This window comes from Zonotrichia albicollis, chromosome 21 (assembly GCF_047830755.1).
Source record: "Zonotrichia albicollis isolate bZonAlb1 chromosome 21, bZonAlb1.hap1, whole genome shotgun sequence".
Classification (NCBI taxonomy): Eukaryota; Metazoa; Chordata; class Aves; order Passeriformes; family Passerellidae; genus Zonotrichia; species Zonotrichia albicollis.
This window is the reverse complement of record NC_133839.1, coordinates 4,367,294-4,395,215: the sequence shown is the minus strand read 5'-3', so window position 1 is coordinate 4,395,215 and position 27,922 is coordinate 4,367,294. Positions and strand designations below refer to the sequence as shown.

General features: G+C 45.9%; 1 protein-coding gene across 1 annotated transcript in view; it reads right to left on the bottom strand.

Annotated features, from left to right (window-relative positions):
* Positions 1–11,330, bottom strand: part of PAPPA (pappalysin 1) — a 180,560-nt gene extending 169,230 nt beyond the window's left edge. Inside the window, exon 1 of the mRNA XM_005493856.4 lies at positions 10,412–11,330. Coding sequence (XP_005493913.2) covers positions 10,412–10,808 — 397 coding nt within the window. The 5' untranslated portion in view covers positions 10,809–11,330. The remainder of the gene's footprint in view (positions 1–10,411) is intronic.
* Positions 11,331–27,922: the final 16,592 nt, after the last annotated feature.

Here is a 27,922-nt window from a genome sequence, read left to right as displayed (position 1 = left end):
AATAATCAATGTGCAGACGGATAAAAAATATCAAAGTATTCCAATTTAAATTGGAGTACTCTGAACTAAGGGGCTTTGCTGATATTTGTTTTTCTCTCCCATTGGGGGCTGCACACACTGTTCCATCTGAGAAATACAATAATTTGTGTGGATTCAACCATCACCAGTGTGTCTGGCTCAGACATATGAATTCCAGACCATCTGATTTTCTGCCATCTCCAAAGAGCTCATGTCACAAATTCCAAGTGCCTTCTTCCCCCAGCCCCTGTGTTGTCACCAGCAGGATGTGACCTGGCAGGTGACAGACTCCATCACCACCACGGGCTCAGTACTGCCATCATCCACTGAAGAACCATCAACAGCTCCAAGGAAACATCCTACAGGAGTTAGGGCATGTGACTCCACATGGAGAACAATCTCAGCTGAGGAATAACCACCATCATCCCTAAAAAGCAATAATAAAAACTAACAAAAGGACTGCTGATGGGTTTGATTGCTGACTTTGTCACCAGCACACTGCCACATCCAGGACAAATCAGAGCATCCCTTTGTTCCTCAATTTCCCTGATTTTAAGGGATGTGTTCTCTCACACCTGAGATTTGTCATCATCAACAACAGAAAGTTTTGTGGCAAGTTCAACACTATAAAACCATAACCTTGCTGAAAAGATAAAGAGAAATAACAACACTAGGATACATTAGTACAGGAGAAAAAAACTCCATTCAAAACTAAGTAACAGTGGCAACAGCAAAGGCCTTTCCTCTCTATTTCATTCCCTGACTTAAATAAAACAAACAAAATAATGGTGATAAAATCTGTTTCCTCAATCCAGTGGATGATCTTTGTGAATATGTTTCCAACACTAACAGCAGAGAACAGACAAGGAAGAGAACGAAGGAGGGAAGGAGCCTGCAGCTGATGCTCGGTGTCGGGAGCAGGGCTGCTCTTCTCCCAATTCCATGACGACAGAAGACTCCTGGGAATCAGATGAGGGAGGGGGAAGATGGGTCAGAAGAGAGAAATCCATATGGGAAAGTGATTTAAAGCAAACAGAGAGACAATAAATTAGATAAGGAAAAGGAGGAAAAACACGACAGAGGGGAGGAAAGAGAAGAGACAAAAAAGCCTTAAATATCACCCAAAAGGAAGAGTCGAGAGCACCAGGCCCCAGGAGGTGCCCAGCACAGAACAGAGTGGTTTGTTTCTCTAACACAGCAATTCTTTTGCTTTCATGAGCTGGTATCATATCTCTCAGCTGCTGCTTCACCAGGCCAACTCCAGATGCTTCTCAGTTTCGCTTCCCCCTCGCTCCCTCTGTGCGCGAGCGAGCGCTCGCTCCTTGTTTGCGCACGGCGAGGATGGATATTAAACAGAACAATATCAATAATTCCCAGAAAAGAGGCGAGCCCGGGAGCCTGGCTGAGCACACAGCACACTGCCTGCTTACCCTGTGTTCCCACAGCACTTCCAACAGCAGCTGGACAAAGCCACCAACCTGCGGCCACCTTGGAGGGGACACCACCCTGCCGCAGCACAGGCGATGGGAGAGAAGCAGGAAAGCAGAGACAGTGCAGAGAGGGAAGGAGGGAAAGCAGGGGAATCAAGGACAGCAGATAGTAGGGGAAAAACTGAGGCTTGGATGGTGATAAGAGAGGGTGGAGGGATTGGACGGGGAAGTCACACAATTACATCACCCTGCAGATCAGAAGATGGGAGAGAGGGCTTGGAATAGGGGAGATTTTAATGTTAAAAAAAAATAAAAAGGAAAAAATAGAGGGGAAGAAAAAGAAGAAAGGTTGAAAGAGAGGCCAATTTGAGATTTGGAGTATAGCAAAACAAAATAAACATGTCTCCTTCCTCTGATGTTAGGGCTTCACAGTTTTTCTTCTCTCATATCTGAAGCAAAAAAAATCTGCAAAATAAAGGATACTGAAGCAAGGACCACAGACAGGTCCAGGCTGTAGAGAAGGGCTGTGGAAAACTCTCTGAAATCACAGCCTTCTCCAGATTCAGCCAAGCTCAATGGCATTTTTCATTATCTTGATCATGTTTAGGATCAAGTCTATGCTTCCTGTGTAATCCAGCCCCATTCTGCCAAGGGATAACTGACCTCTATTCATATTTGTTCACTTCTAACTGTGATACACAATGTACCCTCACTTGGTGCTGCCAAGCTTATGGATGCTCAACAGCCCTCAAATTGTTCTGATGATTGTCAATGAGGATAGCAGAAAGCAAATTTCTGTGGTAAGATATTTCATTCCTGTCCTCTTTTTACCTTGCCTTTTTGAGTTCTGCTCTGCTCCTGCTCAGAGTAAGAGTACTTTAACTTCATGGATGGCTTTGGGGAGAGTAAACTTTATAACAGGCACTAACATCAAATCAAAGCAGTTTACAAGATGTGCCACTTGTGTCAGGATATGTGGGGAAATAAACAAGCTGCTCCTCCTTGATCATTGGAGTTTAAATGCTCTATTGATCTGGGAAGAAAATCAAAGGGGCTTTGGAAATGGTGTGTGTGTGCGCATGCATGCTCACAGCAGAGAAAATGAAGAGAAATGTGGAGAGACAGAGAAAATAGCACAACAATCAAGTATTCCTTCTCCACAGAAAGGTGAAATAAAGTCAAGAATCATATACAGATATCAGCAACCCCCAGGCTGGGAAATGGGCATAGAGCAATTGAAGGGTGAGGTCAGGAAAAGGTACATCTTCATCTTCAGAAACCTCTTTTTTGGGAAAACAAAGAACCTAAATGCACAGAACAGCAACTGTGCCCAGAACAATGCATGAAGCAAATACCCAGAACCCAGGCAATAAAAGAGTCCAGTATATTTTGCATTTATGAAATATGAAGATTAATCTATACTGCCCATGTAAACAGTACTAGATGGAAAAATTGGTAGCATTGAGAGAGGAGGGTAAATGAAGAAAAAGATTATATTAGACTTGCTGATGCATTTGAGAGAAAAAAACATAGAGGCTTTTGATCAAACAAGTATTTTCTGATGCATTTTCTCAATCATGTGGAATATAAGATGTGAAGAAGTAAAAACACAATCAAGCATTCATTCCTACTACAACTGTAGGGATGTAGGAACTGCCACACAGGCTAAGAGCTGAGAAGGGTGGGAAATGTTTGATAAAATATTTTTCTCAGGAAAAGGGGAAATTAATCAAAACAGACTATCTGTGGGAAAGGATCAGTTTTGGCAAATATTCCAACTTAAAATTTCAATAGAAGTTTCGTAACTGTCAAAACACCTGATTCATTTTAACTCTCTGAAAATAACAAAGCTGATACCTTTTACCAGCCAATGTTTTTCTTTCTCATACTTAACAGTTTTCTCAACCAATGTTTTGGATTTTAGGTACTTAAGATGTTGTCGATCTGTCCTTCTCTTTTCCTGTCTTGCATTAAAATGGTGACTCCCAGTCTTAGCTAAAGAGCTTTGGTTTATAGTAAAGCACTGGGAAATCTTCTGTGGCCTGGGCTATATCAGAACCTACAAAGTGGATTTTCTGTGAATGTTTGGACTAATTATCTGCTGTTATATCCCTGACACTGCAGGGGACTGAATTTGACAACCCAGGTGGTCCCTCCTCTGCTTCTGCTCCTGTAATTTCTACTGGGGAAAAGAAAAGAGGAGCTGAAAAAGCAACAGATAAAATTAGAAGCAAAACTATTATATGGGAGCATTTCAGTTGACCCCAGTCATGGAAGGGTTTATTTTTGTTTTTTCCATATGTCTTTTTGAAAAAAGACACTATACTTTGGCTCTTTTTTTTTCTGGCTCAGGCCAGCATGAAAACTCAATGTGAAAGCACTTGGTTAATCCTGCTGCCTTGAGAGCACCTAAACCCTGTTGGTTCTGCAACATTTTTCCATAAAATGTTTTGGGTTGGAAGGGACCTTTAAAAGTCGTCCCATCCCACCCCTGCCATAGCAGGGACACCTCCCACTGTCCCAGGCTGCTCCCAGCCCTGTCCAGCCTGGCCTTGGGCACTGCCAGGGATCCAGGGGCAGCCACAGCTGCTCTGGGCACCCTGTGCCAGGGCCTGCCCACTCTCACAGGGGAGAATTTCTTCCTAAAATCTGCTCCAAACAGACTCTCTTTCAGAATGAAGCCATTCCCACCTGTCCTGGCACTCCAGCCTTTTGTCAGAAGTCCCTCTCCAGCTCTCTTGTGCCTCTTCAGGCCGTGCAAGGCCACCCTGAGGTCCCCCCAAAGCTTCTCCTCTCCAGGTGCACAATCCCAGCTGTCCCAGCCTCTCCTCCCAGCAGAGCTGCTCCATCCTCTGATCCCCCTGGAGCCTCCCCTGGATCTCTGCAGCAGCTCCAGCTCCTCCCTGTGCTGGGCCAGGGCTGGGGCAGCTCTGCAGGTGGGGTCTCACCTGAGCACAGGCACAGGGGCACAATCCCCCCTGCCCTGCTGCCCTGCTGTCTCCTTCTGACACACCTCAGGACAAAATTGGCTTCTTTGGCTGCCAGGGCATGAAACACTTTTGAGTTAAAGTGATCCTGGATGCATTGTGGCATCACTCTCATGACAGACCCCTGTCCTGGCAGAGCCAGACCCAGGCTCCAAGATAGGCATTTCTGCACCAAACCTCCCTGCTCCCCTCAGCTGGCTGCCTGAGTGCAAGCAATAACTTGCCCAGTTCAGCACTGGAAAGTGGCCCTTACCTGTGCGGAGGGTCTGGGTTAGGGTTCCCAGGGAGCCAGTGCCACAGACATCTTTTATGAAAAATCCTTTCCTTAGGATTTTTCCTCCTGAGAAGCTGAAAGGCCTCAGGAACAAAATTTAAACATTGATTATCTGCTGCTGTGGAATGCAACAGGTGCATCTGTGATTGGTCTCATGGGGTTGTTTCTAATTAATGGCCAATCACAGTCAGCTAGTTCAGACTCTGTCTGGGCCACAAGCCTTGTTATCATTCTTTCTTTTTATATTCTTAACTAGCCTTCTGATGAAATCCTTTCTTCTATTCTTTTAGTATAGTTTTAATACAATATATATCATAAAATAATAAGTCAGCCTTCTGAAACATGGAGTCAGATCCTCGTCTCTTCCCTCACCCTCAGACCCCTGTGAACACCATCACAGAGCCAGCATCAGTGAGCCCCTCTGGGATTTGGGGTTTCAGCTCATCCCTCCCCATGCCACGAGTGCCTGGGGCTGACAGGGGCCACCTGTGCTCAGTGCAGCCACAGCCTCAGCACCCCTGGGTCACACACAGTCCCCTCCTGGCATGGTGGGGTGGGAGTGGGGCTGCAGAGCAGCTCCAGCCCGATTCCCAGGCTGCCCCAACCCTGCCCAGGGCTGGCTGTGGCCATGGCTTCGCGTGCCAAGGCTCTCCAAGGGCTTCCCCTCGCCCTGAGCAGCGAGCCTGCCCTGCACAGCTCTGCTCTGTGCTCCTCCAGACATCCCCAGCAGTCCCTGAGGACAGCCCTGCTCCTGCTCTCTCTCCAAACACCATCCTCGCCTCTTGCTTGCTGCCTCACGCGAGTTGTTCCGTCTGAAACAGCCTGGCTTGAAATAAATCAGGCTGAAATGAAGCTTGGAGAGGCAAACTCAGCCTGGGACACAACCCTGCACCTACAGGAGACAGCCATATGTCATTTAGGAATCTAATATTGCCACCCTTCACACACAGAGTCAAATTGCCCTCACTGTTTTATTACCATTTAATTAATTAGAGCAGCCTATGTGTAAGTGCTTTAAGGGAAAAAAAAAAAAAAAAAACAGCTTTCTTCTAACTGTGCTGTTCTGAGTCTTTTGTAGCTGGTCAAAAGAATAAGACCAGATTAAATTGGAAATGTTACAGAAAGAAAAACCAGTTTCTCATTTTTGTCCCAGCTTCCACAGGCTGAAGGAAATATGCTGTTCAAATGCAAATATTTAGTAAATGACAAGCTGTGAGGGTATTTTGTTCAGTGACCTATGAGTCAAGCCATGTCCAGATCCATAGTCATGAAGTGGATAATCATTTGAACACATCCATGGGGAAGCCAAACCCACACAGCTTCCCCCACCCTTCAGGATGGTGTTTTAGAGATTTGTCACCTTGCAGGAACATCTGTGCAGGTGTTCCAGCTCCTGTCACTCCACTCTGCCCACCATGGCCAGCACCCTGGGACCTTGCACATGCCAGCACTCATTAAACAGCAGAACTACAAGTTTTATATTTGACTGCTCCTTCATTGTGGTTCTTCATTGCAGAACACAACTAGAAAGTTCATATAATTGAAAGACAGGCTGTTGAAATTGCCACATGATCTACCTGCCTATTGTTTTAACACCAGTGAAACTCTGAATAAAATCTCTTTGAAAACATCCTCAAGTTCCCAGCACACCCAGGACAAGGATCAGCTCTGGAGATAGGACCCAGCTCACCAATTCTACCTGAAGTGTACTAAACCAGTATCAGAGTCCAAAACTTCAGAAAGAAACAACTCTCCAAAACAAACATGTATTCTTTAACTCTGTAGAGAGACTAGACCTATGCAGTTTCAATTACATATCTTTATAATTGTTTAATTATCGGACCTGACACGGATGTTTCTCAGTCCCTTACATGCAAAAGCTGTGGCTTTTAGTGAGCTCCACCATGCTGATTTTGGCTTTTCTTTCCCTTGGATTCTGCTGCAGTTCTATGTTCATCAAGGACTGAAGTTGGGAAAACATAGGCACTCCCTTACATATGAAGCCTTATGAAGTTGGGATCATGCTCCCTGTTGGCAGGCTGAGGAATAGAGAGACGGAGGGGAATGAAACCAAGAAGTGGGGGAAAAACCGACAAAAAAAAACCAAAACAAAACAAAAAAACCCAAACTTTTACTCTTCAGAGCAGGCACACCTTCTTACTCCAGCTCCCGATGCCGATCATTCATCCCAGCCAGCTGAGAGTCAACATCTCTCTGCTGTGAAAACACCAACCACCCCAGAGCCCAGAAAACACCCTGACTGCGACTCGGGAGCGTCCCCTTCCTTAGGCTGGGCTTGAGTTTCCACAGTGGAACCCAAACACCTTTGATTCCAACAGCAGCAAGGTCAGCAGCGCTTTGAAGCCCCTCATTCCTCATGGGGTGTGTGTGTGTGCATTACCTAACCCAGCACAGCCCCTCCTTAACCCTTTCCTGCCCCAGCGGGGGAAGGTGCCGGGAGCCGCGGAGTGGCTCGGTGCGCACATGGGAGTGTTTACAGAGGGATGCGCTGGGTGTGCACATCCCAGCAGGGTTTGTGCGAGAACTCTGCGGCCCGGGAGGGATGGAGGGATGGAAGGAGGGAAGGATGGAGGGATGGAGGGATGGAGGGCGAGTGCGCAGGAGCCGGGAGCTGCTCCGGGAGCTGCTCCGAGGAGCGCAGCCCAGCCCCGACAGGGCTCCTGAGCTTTTGCGTAACGCAGATCAATGGGTCACACTTGCAGTTTCCCAACAGCTTTGCCTCTGACAAATGCCAGAGTAGATAGCAGCGGAGTCAAACAGGGCGGCAATAACATCGCTGCCAAGCAGCGTGAAAATTGGCAGAGCCTGGCACCAGGGCTGCCTCTCATCAGACACAGGGCATGGCCCGGCACAATGACGAACCCACTTAACAGCGCTGTAAAATTAGCCATTTATGAAAACAAATTGAATACTGCAGCAGAGGGTGACGTAAGGAGAGTTGGCTCCAGACAGAAACTCCTGTAGCCTGGATTAGCAGAAGAACTCCGTTATGTCAGGGCTCAGGCACAGGAGCTGATAACAACTCGGGTCCTGCATGGGATTTTTAACAGACACCACAGGTTTCCCCTATAGGCTCCTGTACCATTTGTAGTAATTTCTTACATGCCAACAAAGAGTGGTGCAAGGGGAGCAGAGCAGAAAGTAGGGGGCAGAAAGTAGGGGCAAACACAAGAGCAACTCCGAAAAAGAGGTGTATTCCAGTCAATCCCACCATTCCCCTCAGATCTGTACAGCCACACAGCTCCCCACTTTGCCACTGGGACAAAAGTTGGGGAGAAACTCACTTCTGGCACTGCCAGCAAATGTGCCCCAGTCCCTTCCCCTCCAAACACCCAAATGGGCTCTTGATTTCAGTGGGGTCCTACAGATGCAAATGCAACAGCAGAACTGAGCTCCTCAGTCTGTCACATCCCAAAACACTGAGAATGTGAAAGCCAAGAGTTTTGGCAGCCAGAACCCTTGATTTCCTCATTGAGGAAAGCGTAATCTCTCCCTAAGCTTGCTGCAGGTCTGGGAGGCTGTGGTGTGCAGAGGATACTCCAAGTGAGTTCCTCTTGGACCTCTTCCAGGTGTTTACACACAGAGCCAAACCTGGCTCCTCTTCAAGAGTGCATGTGAGGGGGGCAGGGGCAGCTTAAAAATAAAATAAAAAATCACAAAGTCCTCCCGAGCTGAGCTGAAGCTCCACGGTGCAAAACTGGGGCATTTCTCTTCATTTTTCACAGTGGAATGTTATTTCCATGCATAAAATGGGTCAAGTGTTTTATACAGGCAACAACCTAACCTCCCCCATCCAATTAAAGTATTTTACTACAAATGATCTTTGTGTGTGTTTGTCTAGGTTCCCTGTCGTGAGAATTAGAGATACTTGCACCAAAAGCAGACATGGGGTCCTAGGTGTTGGATTAAACACATTAAAAATACTGTGACCCTGTTTTGGGACCGATGAGATCTATGTAAACCCTAATTCTGCTTTTCCCAACTTGAAAGGGAAGCACTTTGAGCCCTGGGGTTTAAGTTAGGGTTGGGAACCAGAAGAGCAGAGTGTGAGAAAGCCAGGGGGGAATAAATCAAGGAATAACGTGGTTCACCTATGAAATCACTGCTCTGGAGGCACACGGGACCAGCCCATGCCCGGCACCTCCTGCCCACCCCGGCAGCCCCGCACAAGCGGCGTCTCCCTCCTCGCAAGCGAGCGGAGAAAGTTAAGGAAAAGCACGGCTGACTTCATCTCGGGGTTTTCTTTTTGTTTTGTTTTGTTTTGTTTTTGTTTTCTTTAGGACAAAGCAACTTTCCTGCGAGGCAGCAGCGGCGGCGGTCGGGGATGGTGGCAGGGGACAGCGGGGACAGCGGGGACAGCGAGCGGGGCTGGCGGGGCAGCGGCGCCGCCGGCACAGGCAGCGCTGCCTCCTGCGAGCAACCGGCTCCGCTTAAAGGGAAAGGGGAAATCCTCCCTGTCTCTTTAAGGCATCCTAGGACATGGAAACCTTGTGCTTTCAGGGAATCTCCTTGCCAGAAGAACTGTAAAACATGTCTTCCCCCCCCCGCCCCCCAAGTACCCGTTTCTCTTTCTGACTTGTTTCCTTTTTTATTTTTTTTTTTAAAGGGCATTTCCATTTTCTATGACTTCCTTCAGAGCAAAGATGGATGTGGCGACATTTATAAGGGTTTGTTACCCTCCGAAAAGTATCCGATTTCACGACAACTTCGCTGCACTTTATCACTAAAGCGAGGAAAGGGCGGGAGGTAGAGGGAGGGAGGGGGAGAGGGAGCGAACGCGGGGAGAGGGACCCAAATTCAGGATGGGCTCATAAAATTTAAATAAGAAAAGTGCAATGCTCCTTGTTATTGTCCAGCTCAGACGGCTTAGACTGGTAGCTGCTTTGAGTCCTAAATGATTTTATAGGGCTGTTTGACCTTAGAATCATTGATGTTACACTTGCCATTTCTAAGGGGAGACAAAAATACTCCACACATCCTCTAGCTGCAGTGCGAGTCCCAGCCGTAGCTGAGTGTCGAGGGGTTGGGAACTTTATAAACTCATTTGATTCATTTGAGGTTTCACAATAGCCAAAAAGTTCCTTTATAGCTTTTCGGAAACCACACGCTAACACTGCATCTAAAGAGCGAACAGTGGAGTACACTAAAAAGCCAATAAAACCAAGGAAATCGTAGGGGGACCTTAGATATGCGTTTCCTTGCAGCCACACACCAGTCACATACATTTCTTCCCATACATACAAACAAGCCACTTTCAAACGCTCTACTTACAGTTTTCCAACCTGAAAATCAGACAAAACCCCACCGTGAGAGCTGCCTCCTCTACCTGCACCTCACTCCGCGCACCCAGCGAGACAGAAACCACCCCGGGGCACTGCCATTTCCCCTATGCAAAAGTTTACATAACTTTTCCTGCGAGCCTATACTTCCAGCCGGTCCGCAGAGCTCCGGGATCTCCCGGAATATGTGGCGGGGCGAAGGCGAGCCCGGCGTGCTGGCAGAGGCGCTGCCATCCATCCATCCATCCATGCATCCACGCATGCATCCATCCATCCCCCGTGTGCCGCGGGGCACTCCCGCGGGGCTGGGTGTGCACAGCCCGCTCCCGGACACACGCACGCCTCCAGCCGGCTCCCGGCACCGAGCGGGGATGCTGCAGCCACAGGCACGGCCAGACCTACCTGCAATGACAGCCGGAGATCTCTGTCCGCCCTCGGCTTTCAGCCACACTTGCAAAGTGAAGGCATCTCGGGGCAGCTCCACGTCTGCCTTGAGCCGCAGCTGATCACCTTGGCCACTGAAATAGAGCGCCCTGCTCGGGGTAAGGGACTCCTCGTCGTCCTTTACCTCCCGCTGTTGCCTCCTGCGGGGGACATGCCCGGGCTCCAGCCCAGCAGTGGAGCGCCTTCCTCGGGCTAACCTGGTGGCACAGGTGCCCGGGGCAGTGTGGAGGAGCTGGCGGCTGTGCCTGGTGTCCCTTCGTGCCCTGCGGGAGCGCTCGTCCATCCCACATTCGGGTCCACTGGCTAGGGCTGTACAGAGAAGCGCAAGAGGCAGCAGCAAACTCCAGAGCTGCATTTCCAATCTTCCCCCCCCTTCTCCCCTGCAAATCCTCCCGATCTGCCAGCTTTGGGCTCCTCCTTGCCTTGACTTTCTTCTCTTGTTCACCCTTCTTGGTATTTGCTCTTTTTATAACCCTTCTCAGTTGCTTTTTCTTTTCTTTTTTTCTTTTTTCTTTCTTTCTTTTTCCTGCTTATAGATTTTTTTTCTCCTTAAAACAAATAAAAATCAAATAAATCAAAACTCCTTCTTGGTTGAAATGTATTTCTCTGTTCTTCCTTCTCTATCTGTCTTCTTCTCCTCTATTCCTCCACAGCTGGAACTCCTCTCTCTCTTCTTTTCTCTGCTGAATTTTCTTCCCTTTATTTTTTTTTCTTCTTAAAAAAAACACACACACACACTCACACACACTCAAAACAAAACAAAAAACCAAAACAACCCCCCAGCTTTCTCCAAGACTCAGACCCACTGATTTCCCTCCCCCCAAAAGATGCTCTAATCTATTTATTTTTTTGGCCTCCTTTATAACATAAGCCACAACCCCCTCCTTTCCCCCAACCTCCCCCCCTCTCTTCTTCTCCACAAAATGAAAGAAAAGAGAAAAAGCCCCTCAGAAGATGAGTAAACAAGAATATGCTAATCTACTCTAGGGTGCTCCACCTTCCCAATTGAATGATTCCCATTAAAACTGCAGGGATCATGACTAATCAATCAGCTTGAAGGAGCAGATAGCTCCAGAGGTTCAAACACTTTTGCTGTTTTCCTTTTTCCCCCTTCTTTTCCTCTCTTCCTCTCTTTCCCCCTATCACTTCCCCCCCCCCTTATTTATTTTTTAAAGAAGACAATCAAGATGAATGGATCAATGTGACAAAAATCCTGCACCCCCCTTTTTGCAATCTCCCCAGCTTTCTTTCTCAGTCCAGTCCAAAACACACATTCCTATTTTTTTTTTCTTGGCAAAAGAGAAAGCTATTTCTCCTCTCAGACTCCCCGTTGCACTTTGCTGGTAAACCTTATGCTCCTCTGCAGCACATAAAGAGTCTTGAAACTTGAGTCTCAGATATTTTTTTTTTAATTGCTTTCTTTCTTTCTGTCTTTTCCACTCTCTCTCTCTCTCTCTCTCTTTCTTTTTCTAATTCCTTCTTTTCCTCTTATTATTTTCTCAAAGTTATGCAATCAGCCAGGCTCCCCCTTTTGTGGTCCCCCTCAGTGCAGTTGTGTGCAGCTAATCCAAATGTTGCATCAAAGGTCCCCATCGAATCATCAGGAGCTAAAAGGAGAGAAGCTTTTTGAAGAGCATTTGCCTTCCAGAAGCTGTAGCAACAGAGTAGGACTTGGCTTTTGAGTGCTCCAAAGACTCCTGGGTTATTTTTTTGGAAATAATAATTAAAAAAAAATCAATTATTCATTTTATTGGTGGATTGAATAAAAAAAAATCCTCTCTGAATATTGTTAATTTTCAGCCTAAGGAATTCAGCTCCCCTGGTTTCCTTGGCTTGGTTGTAGCCACAGGTAAGCTCCTGGCTGCTTGCTGGTTTGTAGATCTCTGTTTCTGAGCTGGGACGTTTCTCTTTTTTTCTCTTTTCTTTTTTTTTTTTTTTTTTTAATTTTTTTTCACTCTTGAAAGATCTCAAAAGCTCCCCCTGATGGCAACAAAAAGGATTTTTCTGAGTCCTTAATCAGTGGAAATGACTTGGCAGTGGCGCTCACGGAGTGTTGGGGCCACTGCTCTCCTCTGAAGAAATCGACTAAAACCAAGTTAAATCACACCATGCCCGGCCACAAACCACTCACATCATCCTCTTCTTCCCTCTCTAAATTGATGATTGTCACATCTTACTTTCCCTATATATTTTCAACAGGAATCATGAAACAGTTTTCCTGGGACTGGCATCTCTCTGCTCTTGCAGGCTGCCCTGTTAGCATTGCTTAGTTCTGACAACTTCCACTTAAAATATACATTATAACAGTAGTGAAAAATCAATTTTGCCAATGATAGAGTGCTTTTGCGTGTTCACAAGTCTTCCAAAAAAAGTTATTTTTAAGTTTCTTGCTAATTTGAGCACTCCATGATACACAATTGGCATTTTCAGTGGTGCTGGGTTTATCCACAAAGTCCCACCAGAAGTCAAACACAAGCACAGCCTTAGAGTCCCTCTCTATTCTCCTGCCCATCCCTCCACCACAGCTCTTCCTACAAAAAAGACAAAATACTGAGAGCATCTACAAAGTTTATAATACAAGACCTCCAAGCCATTAAGCCTCTCAACAGCTGAGAGGAAATGTTTAACTGGGAAATAAACGGTACAAACTCCTATAAATGTCCTGAAGAACTCTCAGGGATATGAAAAAGGCACTTCTCTCTCTGTGCCTGTTTGGCAGAAACAATTTAAGATCTGAGCTAAGTGCTGCACTGCACTGCTCTAACTTAGCTCATAGAGGACACTGCAAATCAACCAAAAAATCCAAAAAGTTTAAAGTGAACCTGTTCAGCTTCAGCAAGAGCTAAAGCAGGAGGAATCCTGCTGCCAGGACACTGCTTCCTCCACATGACAACTCCTCTGAGGGCCCTGGGAACTCTGCACATGTCCAGGTTGGGAGAGCAGGCTCTTAAAATAATGCTGGTTCCACTTTTTCCAGGAGAAAAAGCTAATTCTGTGAAATCGTGGCATTCATTAGGGACATCACGATTTGGCTGAAATCATCAAGGAAATTTACTGAAACACTTCAATTTGATAGCACTGCATCATTTAATTTTGGACGTACTTGACCTTCTATCTCTTACAAAAGGGTTTCACTGTGACCAAATCACACTTCAATGCATCAGCCTGCAGCTCCAGTGACAAATTCTGGGATATTCTTGATGCAGAGGAAAAGCCCAGAGCTCTGCTTCCTGTACTCATTGAAGACAGAAAAAAAGTATGGAAAGATGGGATTTACCTCCAGCCCACAAATTACATCTTCAATCAGTTTTATTCTGAAGACGAAGTAAAAGCATAGAGAAAATGTAATATATAAACTCTAGATGTGATAGAAAATGAAGTTGAAGAGATTTGATTTTAGGAATAGTGAGTAAATCTTGGATTCCTTAAGTGTGTGGGTCAGATCTAACTTCCCTGACCAGATGAAATTCTCCCCTGCACAGATGGACATTTATTCTCTGCTTAAGCCAGTACTTAAATGATGTACAGACCTGGCAGAGAGGTTCCTGCCCAAGGAGAATAATCCTACTGCTGCACTTGAGTGCAATATCCTCCTCAGGAAAGGGAGAGGGAGATTGTCTTGCATCTAGAGGTATTTTCATGAGAAAAAGGCAAAAAAAAAAAGCATCTAACCCTAGTTACACACATAGAGAAAAGTATTAGAATAGATATTTATGACACTATGCCAAAAAATAGCATTGAGCTAAATGCTGTATGCAGTCATTATAAGGAGAAATACTCAGCAGGAATCTTAGCTGAAGCTGCCAATAACTCCCAGGTTCAAGACTGGAGCTGAGTGAATAAATCATAACAAATAATGGTTTTGTCAAATTTCGACTTTTTTTCCCTCCTATTTGCAAGTAGACTGTGAAACCTCTCAAATATGTTTGAAATTACATGGCCATTTCTTCCTTGTCGTTAGTATTTCTCCGAAGCCAATTAGCACACAATTTGCTGTAATGTACACATTTTCACATTTGTTCTGTGTTAATTGGGCAAGGAAGTCACACAGCATTATTTTTGGCTCCCTGGGGGGTCAGGTTTAATCACTCATGATACAGTAAAATTACTAATTTTACATGCGATGGGAGTTTCCATGCTTGAAACTCTCCTTGCGAAAAGCGGCGCTGGCTCTTCAAATTACTCACACGAAGGTCAATTAAAAACAATATTTCTTGAAAGTTGAGCTGAAAAGTCTGCCAGATACAACTGAATTGAGGCCCTACTATTCTGGGTAAGTATTTGTGCATATTTGTCCTCTCCATGCACAACTCCATCAATCACAGCAGAGGTTTCACAGTCTTTACCCCTCACCGATATCCCAATCAAGTCTCTCCCAACTTGGCTTGGGTTAAGGATGGCTGGAACACAATCCAACAGCTACTCTGCTCAGAATCAGACAGGGCCCAGACACCAGATTTTAACACAACGTGTTGGATTCAGGGCATATTTTATGCAATCAGCAATGGTATGATCGGAATCACGCTGCCTCCACAGAGCAGCGTGGAATGAAACCCAAAGAGCTGAGAATAGCTTCAAAGAAAAGGGGATTTGGGCACCCTGGCTTGTGAATCCCATGAAGTCCAGCACCTTTTAGGAGAAATAGAGTGACTTGCTTGGTGACATGCAACGGGGTTGCATTGGGTAGAGTGAGGCCACAGCTCGTCGTGAGCCTGAGGAAACATTAATGAATGAAATGCTAATAACTAAAAAAAAAAACAACAGTAAAAACATGTGAAGCATGTTCTGTCTTGGAAAAGACTTAACAGAAGACCTAATGTGGACTCAGTATAAATCCACCAGATTTTTCATTGTTTTCTCTATCTGTCATTCCTCCTCTCATTTTAAACAGAGTGATTAAAAGTCTGTGTTCTGCCTCCGCTGTCGCACTCCGTACTGATAACAATCCTGATTCCAAGGATTTATAACTATTGCCTGCACACTCATCATTCCACACAACTCCACTCACTTGAAATCACAACACCAGCTCAGGGTTGCCTTTATTAGTGGATAAGAGACTCTTCTGCTGCTGGTCCCTCAGCTGCCCCTTATGTAAAATACTCTGTTAATTTACATCAATAAAACAGCCCCCATGTCAATTTGAATCACACTCTTTAATCCAGAAAAGTTTACTGAACAATTAAGAAGTGCAATAAATGACAATCAAGACTAAAGGAATAATTGATGACTTTATGAAGGTTTCAGTAATTTTATAAGGTAATTTGCAGTCAGTGGCTATAAATTCCTATTTAAACCTGGCATACCACTCTTTTTTGCCCTGCAGAGAGCTGTATTTCCTAACAATACTGATGCCTGTTTGCCTGGAATTCAGTTACTTTATCCTTCAAATTTCCCTCATGAAATATTGTATTTCCAGAAAAAGTTACATACTCCTTGTATTTTTTTCACCACACTCTTGAAATACATTCTGGGGGGTGGGGCAGAAATCTCTGTTCTACATTGTGGTGAGAATGATAAACCATGGTAGATAATGTAAGCAAAGGGGCACAATCTTCAATTAAACCATGTAAATGCTGATTGAATTAGTGGACCTGTTTTGATTTGGACTGATACTCTAATTCTGGGTGCTCATGTTGGTCTGTCTAGGTGAAATCCTGGCACTGAAATCCTGCCCTGACTGAAATCCTTGCTCAGGCATGAAGGAGAGAACAACTGTGATCTCACCTGCATGGTGTCACTCCAAGGCCATGTCCCTGTGACCCAAAACATGCTCATGGGGATGCTCCAGGTTTATGGGATCAGCCCCAGTGCATCCCACAGGGTGAGTTTTGGACCAGACCCTTCACATCCCATTTCTCCAGGGCCACATCTGGATGTGGGAGAGCACCAGGCAGGTTCAAAACCAGCAGACTGTTGGGGGCAGCAAAATCACAGCCTAAAGCAAAAGGTGCTGGGAGGTGGAAGGACCTCGTGGGTCTCAGCAAGTGCCCACAGCACCCAGCCCAGCCAGCCCCACAGCCCCAGCCCAGGGCATCCCTGTGTGCCCTTGGCAGCGACCAGCTCTCAGCACCCTCCCCAGGCCTTCCTGGCATTGCCCCTCCATCAAAAGCACTGCCTGGAGCCACCTGCCCCTCTCACACAAGTTTAAAAGCCCAACAAGAACACAAAACCTTTTTGCTCTCCCTCCTCAGTTAAGAAGCCTAAAATGATGCCTCTTTTAACAGTCTGCTCACCCAGAGATTTAAGTTTCCCTGATGAAATCATGATGGTGAGAGCCAGAAATGCAGAATGTTGTGTTTATTTCTTCTGCACTGTTTGCCCCATGAGGAATTCTGGAGATGCCATGAAAAAAAACAGGGAAAACCCTGTGGAGTGCATGAGGAGATGCTTTGGTTTTCCATCATACGAGATGTGCTATGTGGTTCCCAAACCATCTCACTTAAAAGCCACACATTCTCCAGTACTTCTGGGTTTGGATCAAAAGCTGGAAGAGAACAGGACCTGGTTGGGATTGAATAGGGAACAAGACAAGCACTCAACTGCCCGGAAGGAAACAACTCCTGGTAATCTCCATCTCCTGGTGATTTGCTGGTAGCTGGTTCAAGGCTGGCAGGAAATGGACAGAGCCATTTCTTTATGAGCACTGTCACTGTGTTTGGGCTCCCTTGAGAGAGCTGTGTCCATGACAGGATCCACAAGCCCACCCTGACTCTGCTGGGGCCACCTCAAATCCACCTCTGGAATGCACAGGAGCACCAGGCTCCCACAGCAGGCAAGACCAAATCGTGAGGACTGGTCAGAGAAAAGATTGTTTCACTGAACCAAAGATGTATCTGACAGCACCAGACAGCCCAGTAACCCTGCAACTGAAAAAAATTGGTTTTGCTTTTTACCCAGGGGTGCCCTGGCTCTGTAAGCACAGAGTGCATCAGCAGATGTTCCACCCCTGCATCCTCACACAACCCACACCACTGCAGTCACTGGGCATTAGTCACCTCCCCACAGCCCAGAGGTCAAGGACTGGCTGGACTCTGGAGCCTAAACTCTTCTCCTAGACCTGCCAATGTCTTCCCCACAAGATAAACAGCTTGCAGGGGTGCAGAGAGAGGAGGGGGCTGCCTTGGGAAGGCACAGGGGGGCTCTGCTCTCTGGGTACCTGTGCAGAATATACATGGGAGGTCATCACTCTTCCAGGGCTCTGCTCCCACACCTTCCTTGAGCCATACATCACTTGAACAACATTAATGAGAGCGAGGTCAGCAGCAGCTCTCCTGGAGGAGGAGCCCAGGACAAGCAATGGGGTGGCTCTCCAACCCCCCACACAGGGTGGGCTCCCTTGGGCAGAGTAGGAGATGGGGATGGAGAAGAGGGTTCTGCTTGTGCAGTTCTCTCAGAAGAGCCATGTCGCAGACATCTTTTTATGAAAATCCTTTTCTTGGGATTTTTTCTTCCTGAGAAGCTGGGAGGCCTCAGGAACAAAACATAAACAATGATTATCTGCTGCTGTGGAATGCAACAGGTGCATCTGTGATTGGTCTCATGTGGTTGTTTCTAATTAATGGCCAATCACAGCAGAGCTGGCTTGGACAGAGTCTGAGGCAGCTGCCATTGTTATCATTCTTGTCCTTTCTATTCTTAGCTTAGCTAGCCTTCTGAGATGAAACATTTTCTTTTATTCTTTTTAGTATAGGTTTAATGTAATGTATGTCATAAAATAATAAACCAAGCCTTCTGAACATGGAGTCAACATTCTTGTCTCTTCCCTCACCTAAAAACCCCTGTGAACACTGTCATGGAGCCACACAAGCTGCTCTGAAAGCCAGAAGTGAAGTTTGGTGCTGGCATGTGTGTACACACAGGGAGAGATGAGGAGCAGAACCCAAACAGATGGAAATGCAAGGCTCAGGAACAATCTAGACAATTCAAATATATCAGGCCATGCATGATTTGGTATTCACAGGCAACATCTTCAAGAAAGTTTAACATACCCAAATGTTTTTCCTAAATCAGATTTCTGCTTCAAAGCCAGTACTAACAAGATTAACACAAGAGACCTGCCATGTCTTGCTATTGGAGATGAAAATCAAGCAAACGATAAACAAATTGATCAAGAGAAAGACACCATGTGTCAGTCTGCAGCAAAGAAGCCAAAAGACAGAATTCAGAGGAAAAGCTGCTCGGCATTTGAGAGCTATTCCCAGCGAACCGGGATTTCCCCTCTCTGCTTTCATTTGAATGGCATTTGAAAAACACAGCTGCAGAGTCCCATGCACACCAGGGATGGAGCCAAGAGGGGAACCCTCCCAGCCCTCAGCAGCAGACCTGAAGGGAGCACTTTGTCCTGAATTCACAGCACCCAGAGCACGAGTGAAGCCCTTCCACCAAACCTTCCCAGACCTCCACAGACACCTGGCACCCTGAGGTGCCCCATAAACCAGCAAAGGGCTGATTTGGGGCTTCTGCCCCAAGCTGGCACAGGAGGCTCCCTCAGACCAAACTGTCACTATAGGACACGAGAAAACACAAGCACACACCGTTGTTCTCAAGGTGAAGGAAAAGGGAAGTTTATTTTCTGACTCCAACATTTATAGTTTTCCAAGGGTGACAGTGGATTGGAGGGTGACAGTGCCACCTCTCCAATGACACTGGTCAAACCAACAGTCCATCAACTTTCTCTTCTTCCATAAAGGAATGCAAAACAATGAGTTGTTTATAGAAAGTGTGTGAGAAAGTTCACTACAAGAACGCCAACATCAGAAGGCTTAGAAAATCTTAAAAAACCAAAATGACACCAAACAGCTCTCCTGGCATCAGAACCGGCCTCTGCCAGCTGTGGATCATCCCTGAGGCCTGGAGCTCAGAGCAAGGCAGCACCTGGCACTGCAGAGAGAGGAGGTTGCCTGCCTGGAAGGTATAGCCAGTCTCTGCAGTCATGTGCTCAGCTCCAGAATTTGAAAAATCTCATAACTTTCTGTGTCATCCCCTTGCACCTGAAGCAGCCCCTCCCCAGCCCTCCCTTCCTGATCCCAGCCAAGCTTCCCCAGCCTCATTCCAGCCCTGCACCCCAGGTGCTTCATCTTCCTGTGCCCCCCAATGCTCTGCCCCCAGAGCCCACAGATATTAATTGATTTGTCAAAAGAGAGTTCAGGCAAGGATGTATTAAATCTGAGCATTCCACTCATACCTCCCGGGCTTCCCAGTGCAACTGAGATTCCTCAAACATGGTAAAAAAAACAAAACAAGGCAAAACAAAACGGAGGAGGGAAGAACAGAAAGAGTGGAAATAGAAACCAGACAGATGAAAAGCAGAAGGGAAAAGAAAACCAACAACAAAACACAAATAAATTGGAGGACAGCCCTCACTAAAAGCTGCAGGTTGGGGTTTTTTTTGGCTAAAAGTTTGGCATCTGTGATATGTCAGGAGATGACATTAATACAGTATAGCAAGCTTTATAGGAAACAATTGCCATATGTGAGGGTGGTGGCAGCCTGTGCTCTCCCCGCCACCCCCTATTGCTTTCGTCTGCACTAAAGCTGAGTTTAAACAAGTGAAGTCCGTGTCTATCTGCCTGCATGTATAAATACATTTTCAGCCAAGACCCACCACTGGCTGCACTTGTATGGCAGCTCTCAGTCGAGATGTTTAAGCAGGGTTCTGACTTTATCCCCAGCTCATTGTTAATGCATTTAACAGCAGTTTCAGAAATTCCCTTTGCTCTCAGAGGTGACACCTGGGTCTCCAGCAGATATCTCTGATGCAGCACAGCTCACCAGTGGGTGTCAGCCCCCGTTTGCCCACGAGCATAGAAAACCAGCAAGCATCATATGGACAGCTATAAAAGCTGCAGAGAACGGGATCTGAGCGAGCTACAACCTTGTTTGTGTTGGAGGAGATCTCCTGTATCCTTCTTTTAAAGCTGATGGTTATGGCTCGAGCACATCTGTGTGCAGAATTGGACACACTGCATGGGCTGTGCTGCTGAAAAGGCAGCTCAGCTCCTCTGCTCAGGCAGGTAATTAAACCCATCAGTGAGTGAATGACCTGGTTAAGAATCTCAAGAAAATAGAAAATTCCTCAGGAGGCAAAAACTGGAATTGAAATATCAAAATTTATCCTGGAGCGAAAAATAGCCTCCTTTCATTCTTTTGCCACCAGTGCTTTAAAAAAGGATGAGGAAAATGAAAAGTGCACCAAATAATACATGAAAACATTCTCCCCAACTAAATAGACATAGAGGCACAAAGCCCTGTATATATTCAGTACTATTTTTAGAAAACATTTAAACCTACAGACTTCAAAATTAATTCTCCAAAGTACATTTCTATAGTGCAATCCAAATCTCATTAAATTCCATAGTTCATAATATTTATACAAGAAGGTACCCTTTGTTATTAAATGCTATAGGACCTGCCCAGAAAGGTTAGCAACTCTTTCTAGGATACCAAAACCTTTTCAGATCAGTTCATCTCTAAAAAAAGCTGGGGCTGATTTTAATTTGATCAGCCTTGAGTTGTTGTCAGAATAGTTTACTGAGCAGCTCCCATGAAAAACAGTGAGGCTTTTTATTGACAAATGAAATCAATTTTGTTAGGAGTATTCACAATATTTCAGCCCTTAAAATGTCATGTGCTCCAATTCAGCACAGCTTTGTGGCAAGGAGTGCATTGCCAGCTTTTAATAGAAAAAGCTGCCTGTGAATTCACAGCAATGACTTCATGGGGAATGTGGGGAACTTTCTCCCTCAAGGTGAGTGGGGTGATGAGCCCTCCTGCACAGGTTGGGACAAATCAACCAAAATCAAGGTATGCCGGTGCCTACTTTTCCAGTTATGTCAGTGGAAGTGAAGAATTTAAATGGGAGGTGACATTTACATATTCTGTGCTAATTTTCCATCAGGTCACAGTGAGAGCTGGTCTTTGCCAACCATGGCTGTTCTTGACAAGGGGATGGAGCTGATCTGATCCTTTTTGATTGCCTCCTGTGACCCCATGTGCTGGAAAGCATCAAGGGCCTTCACTCCTCCAAACACCACCTGGAATCCACCTGAACATGGGAAGGAGCTGGAGCTGCTGCAGAGATCCAGAGGAGGCACCAGGGGGATCAGAGGATGGAGCAGCTCTGCTGGGAGGAGAGGCTGGGACAGCTGGGATTGTGCACCTGGAGAGGAGAAGCTTTGGGGGGACTTCAGGGTGGCCTTGCAGGGCCTGAAGGAGCCAAAAAGGGACAGAGAGAGACTCTTGACATGGGCTTGGAGTGACAGAACAACAGGGAGTGGCTTCACACTGAGAGAGAATAGGGTTAGACCAGATATTAGGAAGAAATTATTTATTTAGAGAGTAATGAAGCCCTGGCACAGGGTGCCCAGAGCAGCTGTGGCTGCCCCTGGATCCCTGGAAGTGTCCAAGGCCACGCTGGACAGGGTTTGGAGAAATCTGGGACAGTGGAAGGTGTCCCTGCCCATGGCAGAAGAGTTGGAGTAGACAATCTCTAAGGTCTCTCCCAACCCAAACCATTCTGCAATTCAGAGGGACCAGGGCAGAGATGCAGCAGGCAAAAAATCTGTGCTGACATCTATGACACAATTTCAAGCCTACATCCCATGTGTAGCATCTTCTGCCAACACAAAATTCACCAAGGCTGCCATCAGAGAAATGCAATTGAAAACTGAGAAAGATTAGCAGGCCCAAGAACCATTTCTTTAAACTGCATCCTATACTGGGGGTTTGTTTCCTCATTCCACCAGCTCACTTCTACTAAAGCTGATTGTAACAACAGCATGAAATTAAGAGAGGGAGAGGGGGGAAAAGGGAGGAAAAAGGAGGAAAAAGCACTCTGTCTGTTTAGATTGGGTCACATTGTGAATTTAGGTTTCATTTTTCTCTTAATTTTTTGCAAAGATTGGCCTTAAGAAGAAACACATTTCTGGAATTGGGAAAGTACAGCATGGTACAGCTTTCAAGACACCATGCCAAAGTGTCTCTTTAATTATTTTTTAGATGAATTTTCCTTGTTCTGAGCTAATGGGTAACAGACCATGTCACAAAAATATTCCACATCCCTATTTGTTCAGCAGAGGAGAGCTTTTTTCTAAGAGTTTTCAAGGAGTCTAAAAAATATAGGCAGAGACTCCTTGGAACAATTGCCTACAGGCTGTAGGCACCTACTTCACTGGAGCCCCATTTAGCCCAGGACTTTTCATTTCAGCTGCAATTTAAGATTAAACTCAGGATGCTCATGAGGCAACAGACCTGTTTGTGTTCCTGTTCCCAGAGTAAAACCCTAAGAAAGCTCCCAGAAACTACAGGTACAGCCCCAAGAGTCCTTTAAAATGCACAGAATAAACCTGCTCGAGCTATTAAGATGTTTTTGATGTTGAAGATCACTGAGAACATGAAAGTTAACAGATAGCCCTGAGTTGTCTTCAGCCAGAACAGCCACAAGAACCCCTGGAACAAGGCATTTTTGGCTTTAAGAGGCGCCAAGGTCCATGGCAGGAGGGACTGTGGGAAGCTGGCTGAGAAAAGGGAAGCTCTCAGCTCCTCCAGGAACAGCCGTACCCTTCAGGAAGCGCTGCCAGAGCACTGTGCTGGTTTGGGGCACCCCAAACAAGAGGGATGCCCCACAATGGTGTAGGATGCTGATGCTGGAAAGAGGGAGATGCAAAGCCCCACCCTGAGGGACAGGGTGGGATCCTCTTTCCACAGGAAACACAACTTTTCTCCAACAGGAGCCCTTCCCAAAAGGGCTGCAGAAGCCAGGCTGCTTTTTGTTCTCAGTAATCACTTTACCAATATTTCAAAGGCATTATGTAACTGAAACAGTGTAAAGTTATTGCTACCGACATTGTCAATAAATCATTAACATTTCTTAACAGGAACAGCACGACTGTTCATGTCATGGCTGTCTCATTCACTTTCAAATCAAAGCTTTCAAATTAAATATTCATTTAATATTAAAATATTAATGCAGACCCACTGTTTCTGCAATATTAATTTCTTATGGCATTTCCAGGCAAATGCATATATTATAAACTTCATCTCCCGCAGGAGGTCCCTCAGCCTTCCTTTTCCTTCTTTTTCAGCATTATCCTCATCCTGGGCCAGGAAGGGACTTGGAGAGAAGGAGGGGCTGCCTGATGAAGGGGAAGCAAGGTGGATAATTTAACTTCAAGTATCCCATTCCTCCCCTCCCACACAAGCTCCCCACCCTTAGATCAGGATATCGAAGGCTGCCATTATATCTCCCGCCTCCAGAATGAGTCATTCATACATTCAGCAATTCCTGTTGGAAAAACAGTGAATGCCTCTGTCACCAGAGCCCATTACAGAAATTAAACTTTGCAAATCATCAGGGAGGGGCAAGATTTGAGGCATTTCAAGGCACACTCCTGGTCTCCCTGTGCTTGGTAGGAGCAGAATTGATTTGACAATGAACTTTTACAGCCTGAATGCCTATGGCAGCAGGAGGCACATACCTGGGTGGGAAGCAGGGCAGAGGAATACAGTGCTGCCCTCCTGGATAGTTTTGGTTTCTTTCTTTTTTTTCTTTTTTTAAAATGTTGTTTTGGTTTTGCTTCTATTTTTGGGGGCTTTTTTTGATTTTGTTTTGGGGTTTTTTAGTGTTGTTGTTTGGGGTTTTTTTTGTGTGTTTTGTTTTGTTTTGTTTTTTGGTTGTTGTTGGTTTGGGTTTTTTTTTTTTTTTTTTTTTTTTTTTTAGTTTGTTTTTTCCTTTAATTTTCTTTCCCAGTGGTTCATCTCAGGCAAAATGACACTGAATGGAAATCCAGAGAGGCTCTTCCATGGCTGTACCATGGCTCACCCCTTGTCCATCTGGTCCCTCATGAGGCTCCCCAGAGGCACCAACCTAGAGGGAGCCTGTGGCACCCCAAGGAAAGCTTGGGGCTGTCAAAGGTTTCACTTTGTAGGAAATAATTCTGCTTGGGAGGATCCAAAGGAAAAGTTAAGAATATTCACCAACAACTTGTCAAAACAAAACCCTCTCAGAACTGCTGATTTTCTGCCCAGTTGTGCTGGTTTGGACTGAAGGGGGAGTTAATTTTCATCATAGTACCTGGTGGGGGGCTGTGTTTTGGATTTGTGCTGGAAACAGTGTCAAGAACAAAAGAAAACTTTTATTTGGCATGGCTGAGCAGCAATTACCCAGCAAGGCCTTTTTACACTTTTACTCTTTTCCACAGAGGCCTTTTCTGCCTTTCACCCCAGCAGTGGAAAGGCTGGGGGTGCCCAGGGAATTGGGGGCACATTTTCCAGCACAGGGCATCATGCTCAGCACACCAAGCTGGGCAGAAAGAGGAACAGGGGAACACTCAGAGGATGGAGTTTGTCTTCACCTTATACACACTGGGGAACGCCTGGACCCTGCTGGGATGGGAATGAATCCCTCAGTTTGCTTTGCTTGTCTGCATGGCTTTTGCTCTACCCATTACCTGTCTGTATCTCAACCCATGGGTTCCTCTCCAGGCCTGGCAATCAAGGACACCTCTCTGCCTCAGGCCCTGAGAAATGTAAAAAAAAGTGAGTTTGGTGGGGGGAGCAAACTTGGGGTGAATGACTTCATTACCTGAAGCTGTAATTGGCAGATTAACCCCAATATGCAAATGGCCCAAACTTATAAACGTGTGAAAATCTGCGATCTATTTTTGGGTGTAGCCCCTGGGGGGCTTAATCTGCCTGAAATGTACCTGAAAGCCCTTCAAAAAATATTCCTGCTTTTTATTCTCCTAATTTTGTCTGGCCTCTGTTTTTTAGGTAGCCTGAAAAAGGCATTGCTCTCACTTTTCCTCTTCCCATTCTCCCCCTCATCCCCGCATGGGGCTGGCAGGGAGTGCCTGTGTGGGGCCGAGTTGCTGGCTGGGGTTAAACCACAACAGTTTACTATAATTACTTCTGCTGCCTGGAGCTTCCTTATCCCTCCTCCTGAGACCATTAAACCTACGCTGCTCCTCTTCAGAGCAAGGAAGAAAAGCTCTTCAGCCTTTAGTCTCCTTGGTATTTTCTCTTGCTCTTGCTTTTTCCTTCCCCACTCATGAGACATCCTGGGGTTTGTTTGGGGATTTGGGCTGGTTGGTTGAGGGGGTTATGTTGCTCTTTTAAACTGAGTATATAAAATTTGCATAAAATTAATTCACATGCATTCTTCAGGGGAAGGAAATTATTTCCATTCTCAATTGGCCAATGGCTCCAGACCTTCCTATCTCTGCATTGACTCAAGGCCTGTGGGGTCTCCAAGACAGGGGCAGCATTATCAACACCACGTTCTAACAGGAGTGGACACAGGTTGCAGCTGACATATTCCAGTGCTGGATTTCAGATTAGCTGTTGGTTGCTGATTTTAAAATGATGGGAGATTCACAGAATCCTAGAATGGTTTGGGCTGGAAGGGACCTTAAAGACCATCTAATTCCAACCCCCTGCCATGGCAGGGACACCTCCCACTGTCCCAGGCTGCTCCCAGCCCTGTCCAGCCTGGCCTTGGGCACTGCCAGGGATGCAGGGGCAGCCACAGCTGCTCTGGGCACCCTGTGCCAGGGCCTGCCCACCCTCACAGGAGAGAAAATATTTCTTATCCAATAAAAAGAGCAGGAGATTCCAAGATGGAGATAGCACATCTCTGTGTCCTTCTAATCCTGCTCCATGGCAAGACTTTGTGTCTGGATATCCCTGGCCTGAGTGCTCAATGGGATTACAAGAGCCACTTTCTCATTTATTCTGGATACAAGAAAATTTGTTTGCTCAAAAGCATTCTTGCCTTTCTTTGAGGTTTGTCATCACAAGACACATTGCAGAAGCCATTTCATCACTGAGGATTAAACCCACAAAGGACTATCTTTGAGAGGGCTAACTTTTGGTATTCTTATCTCTGAGAGAAGAGAAGTTTGGTCTACCTGAGGTTTCTTCTGCTTATCAATCTTTCTTTCCATGTAAATCTCATACTGAGATCATCCTTGGAAACTGAATTCCTGGTACAGAAACTAGTAGTATGACCAATAAACTTAATATTGGAATTGTGTATTCTTAAATTCCCATGAATCACATACCAGACATCACCTCAGAAGAGGAAGAGAAACCCACCAGTTTTGTCAGGAAAATACCTCTCCCTGCCACCCTCCCTTTCTCTCAGCCCTGCCCTTCTCCCTCCCCTCCCACTACCCCATCCTTCTCTACTCCTGCCAAAAACTGTTCTTCCACATCCAACCCCAAATCTAACATTCACCTCTCCTTGTCCTTCCTGTTCTCCAATTGCATCCTTCAAGTTTTGTATTGTCCAACTCCTCTACATCCATTTTCCTCCTCCCATTACTCTCACTTTCCATTCTACCCCTCTCATCCTTCCTACCTGTAAATGGTATAATGGTATCTGTCCTTCTTTAGATACCACTTTGCCCTTTCTCCCTCCAAATCACCATCCAGCCCCTGGAAGCATTCCCTGCCTATTTTACCTTCTCCCTGTAAAATTTTTCCTAACTTTTCTTATTTTCTTCCTTCCTTTTTTTTTTCTTTTTCTTTTTTTTTTTTATTAAGGATGCTCCATAAAAATAAACTATCTCCTTTTTTGAAAGTCCCTGTGACCATTAAACCACCACACTCAGCAGTGAGTTTTTACGGCTCCTCATAAAGCCTCCTGCAGTCCCATTATAGTTGACTGAGGGAATAAAACATGGTTCAAAAATAATCCCAACTGTCTCCCATTACTGATTTCCTCCTGTGCCTCTTAACCAGTTAAAAAAAAAATCAACATATAAGAAGCACTCTGTCCCCAAATTTCAGAGCAGTGTCCAAAGGGAGAAGAGAGCTTCCAGGACAACTCCTGAATCCATCTTGATGGTTACCAGTCCTTGCCCAACACAGGGAGCAGATAAAACCCTCCCAACCTCTCCCCTTGTCCTGCACCACAGAGGTGACCAGTCAAACTTCTGCCTCCCACCCAAACACCTTGGGATGGCAGCTATTCAGTTTTTTGGACAGAAATCATGGAGGGGAAGGAACTCAAAAAACTGAGAAAGGAGGAGAGGAAGGAAGGAAGGAAGGAAGGAAGGAAGGAAGGAAGGAAGGAAGGAAGGAAGGAAAGGAGAGGAAGGAAGGAAAGGAGAGGAAGGAAGGAAGGAAGGAAGGAAGGAAGGAAGGAAGGAAGGAAGGAAGGAAGGAAGGAAGGAAGGAAGGAAGGAAGGAAGGAAGGAAGGAAGGAAGGAAGGAAGGAAGGAAGGAAGGAAGGAAGGAAGGAAGGAAGGAAGGAAGGAAGGAAGGAAGGAAGGAAGGAAGGAAGGAAGGAAGGAAGGAAGGAAGGAAGGAAGGAAGGAAGGAAGGAAGGAAGGAAGGAAGGAAGGAAGGAAGGAAGGAAGGAAGGAAGGAAGCCCAGGAGCAGCTTCAGGCACAGAGGACAATTCTGGAAGAGGCCCCAGGATTGCCTTCAGCAGCAGGTGGCCAAAGGCACCACTCCATGGACGTGTT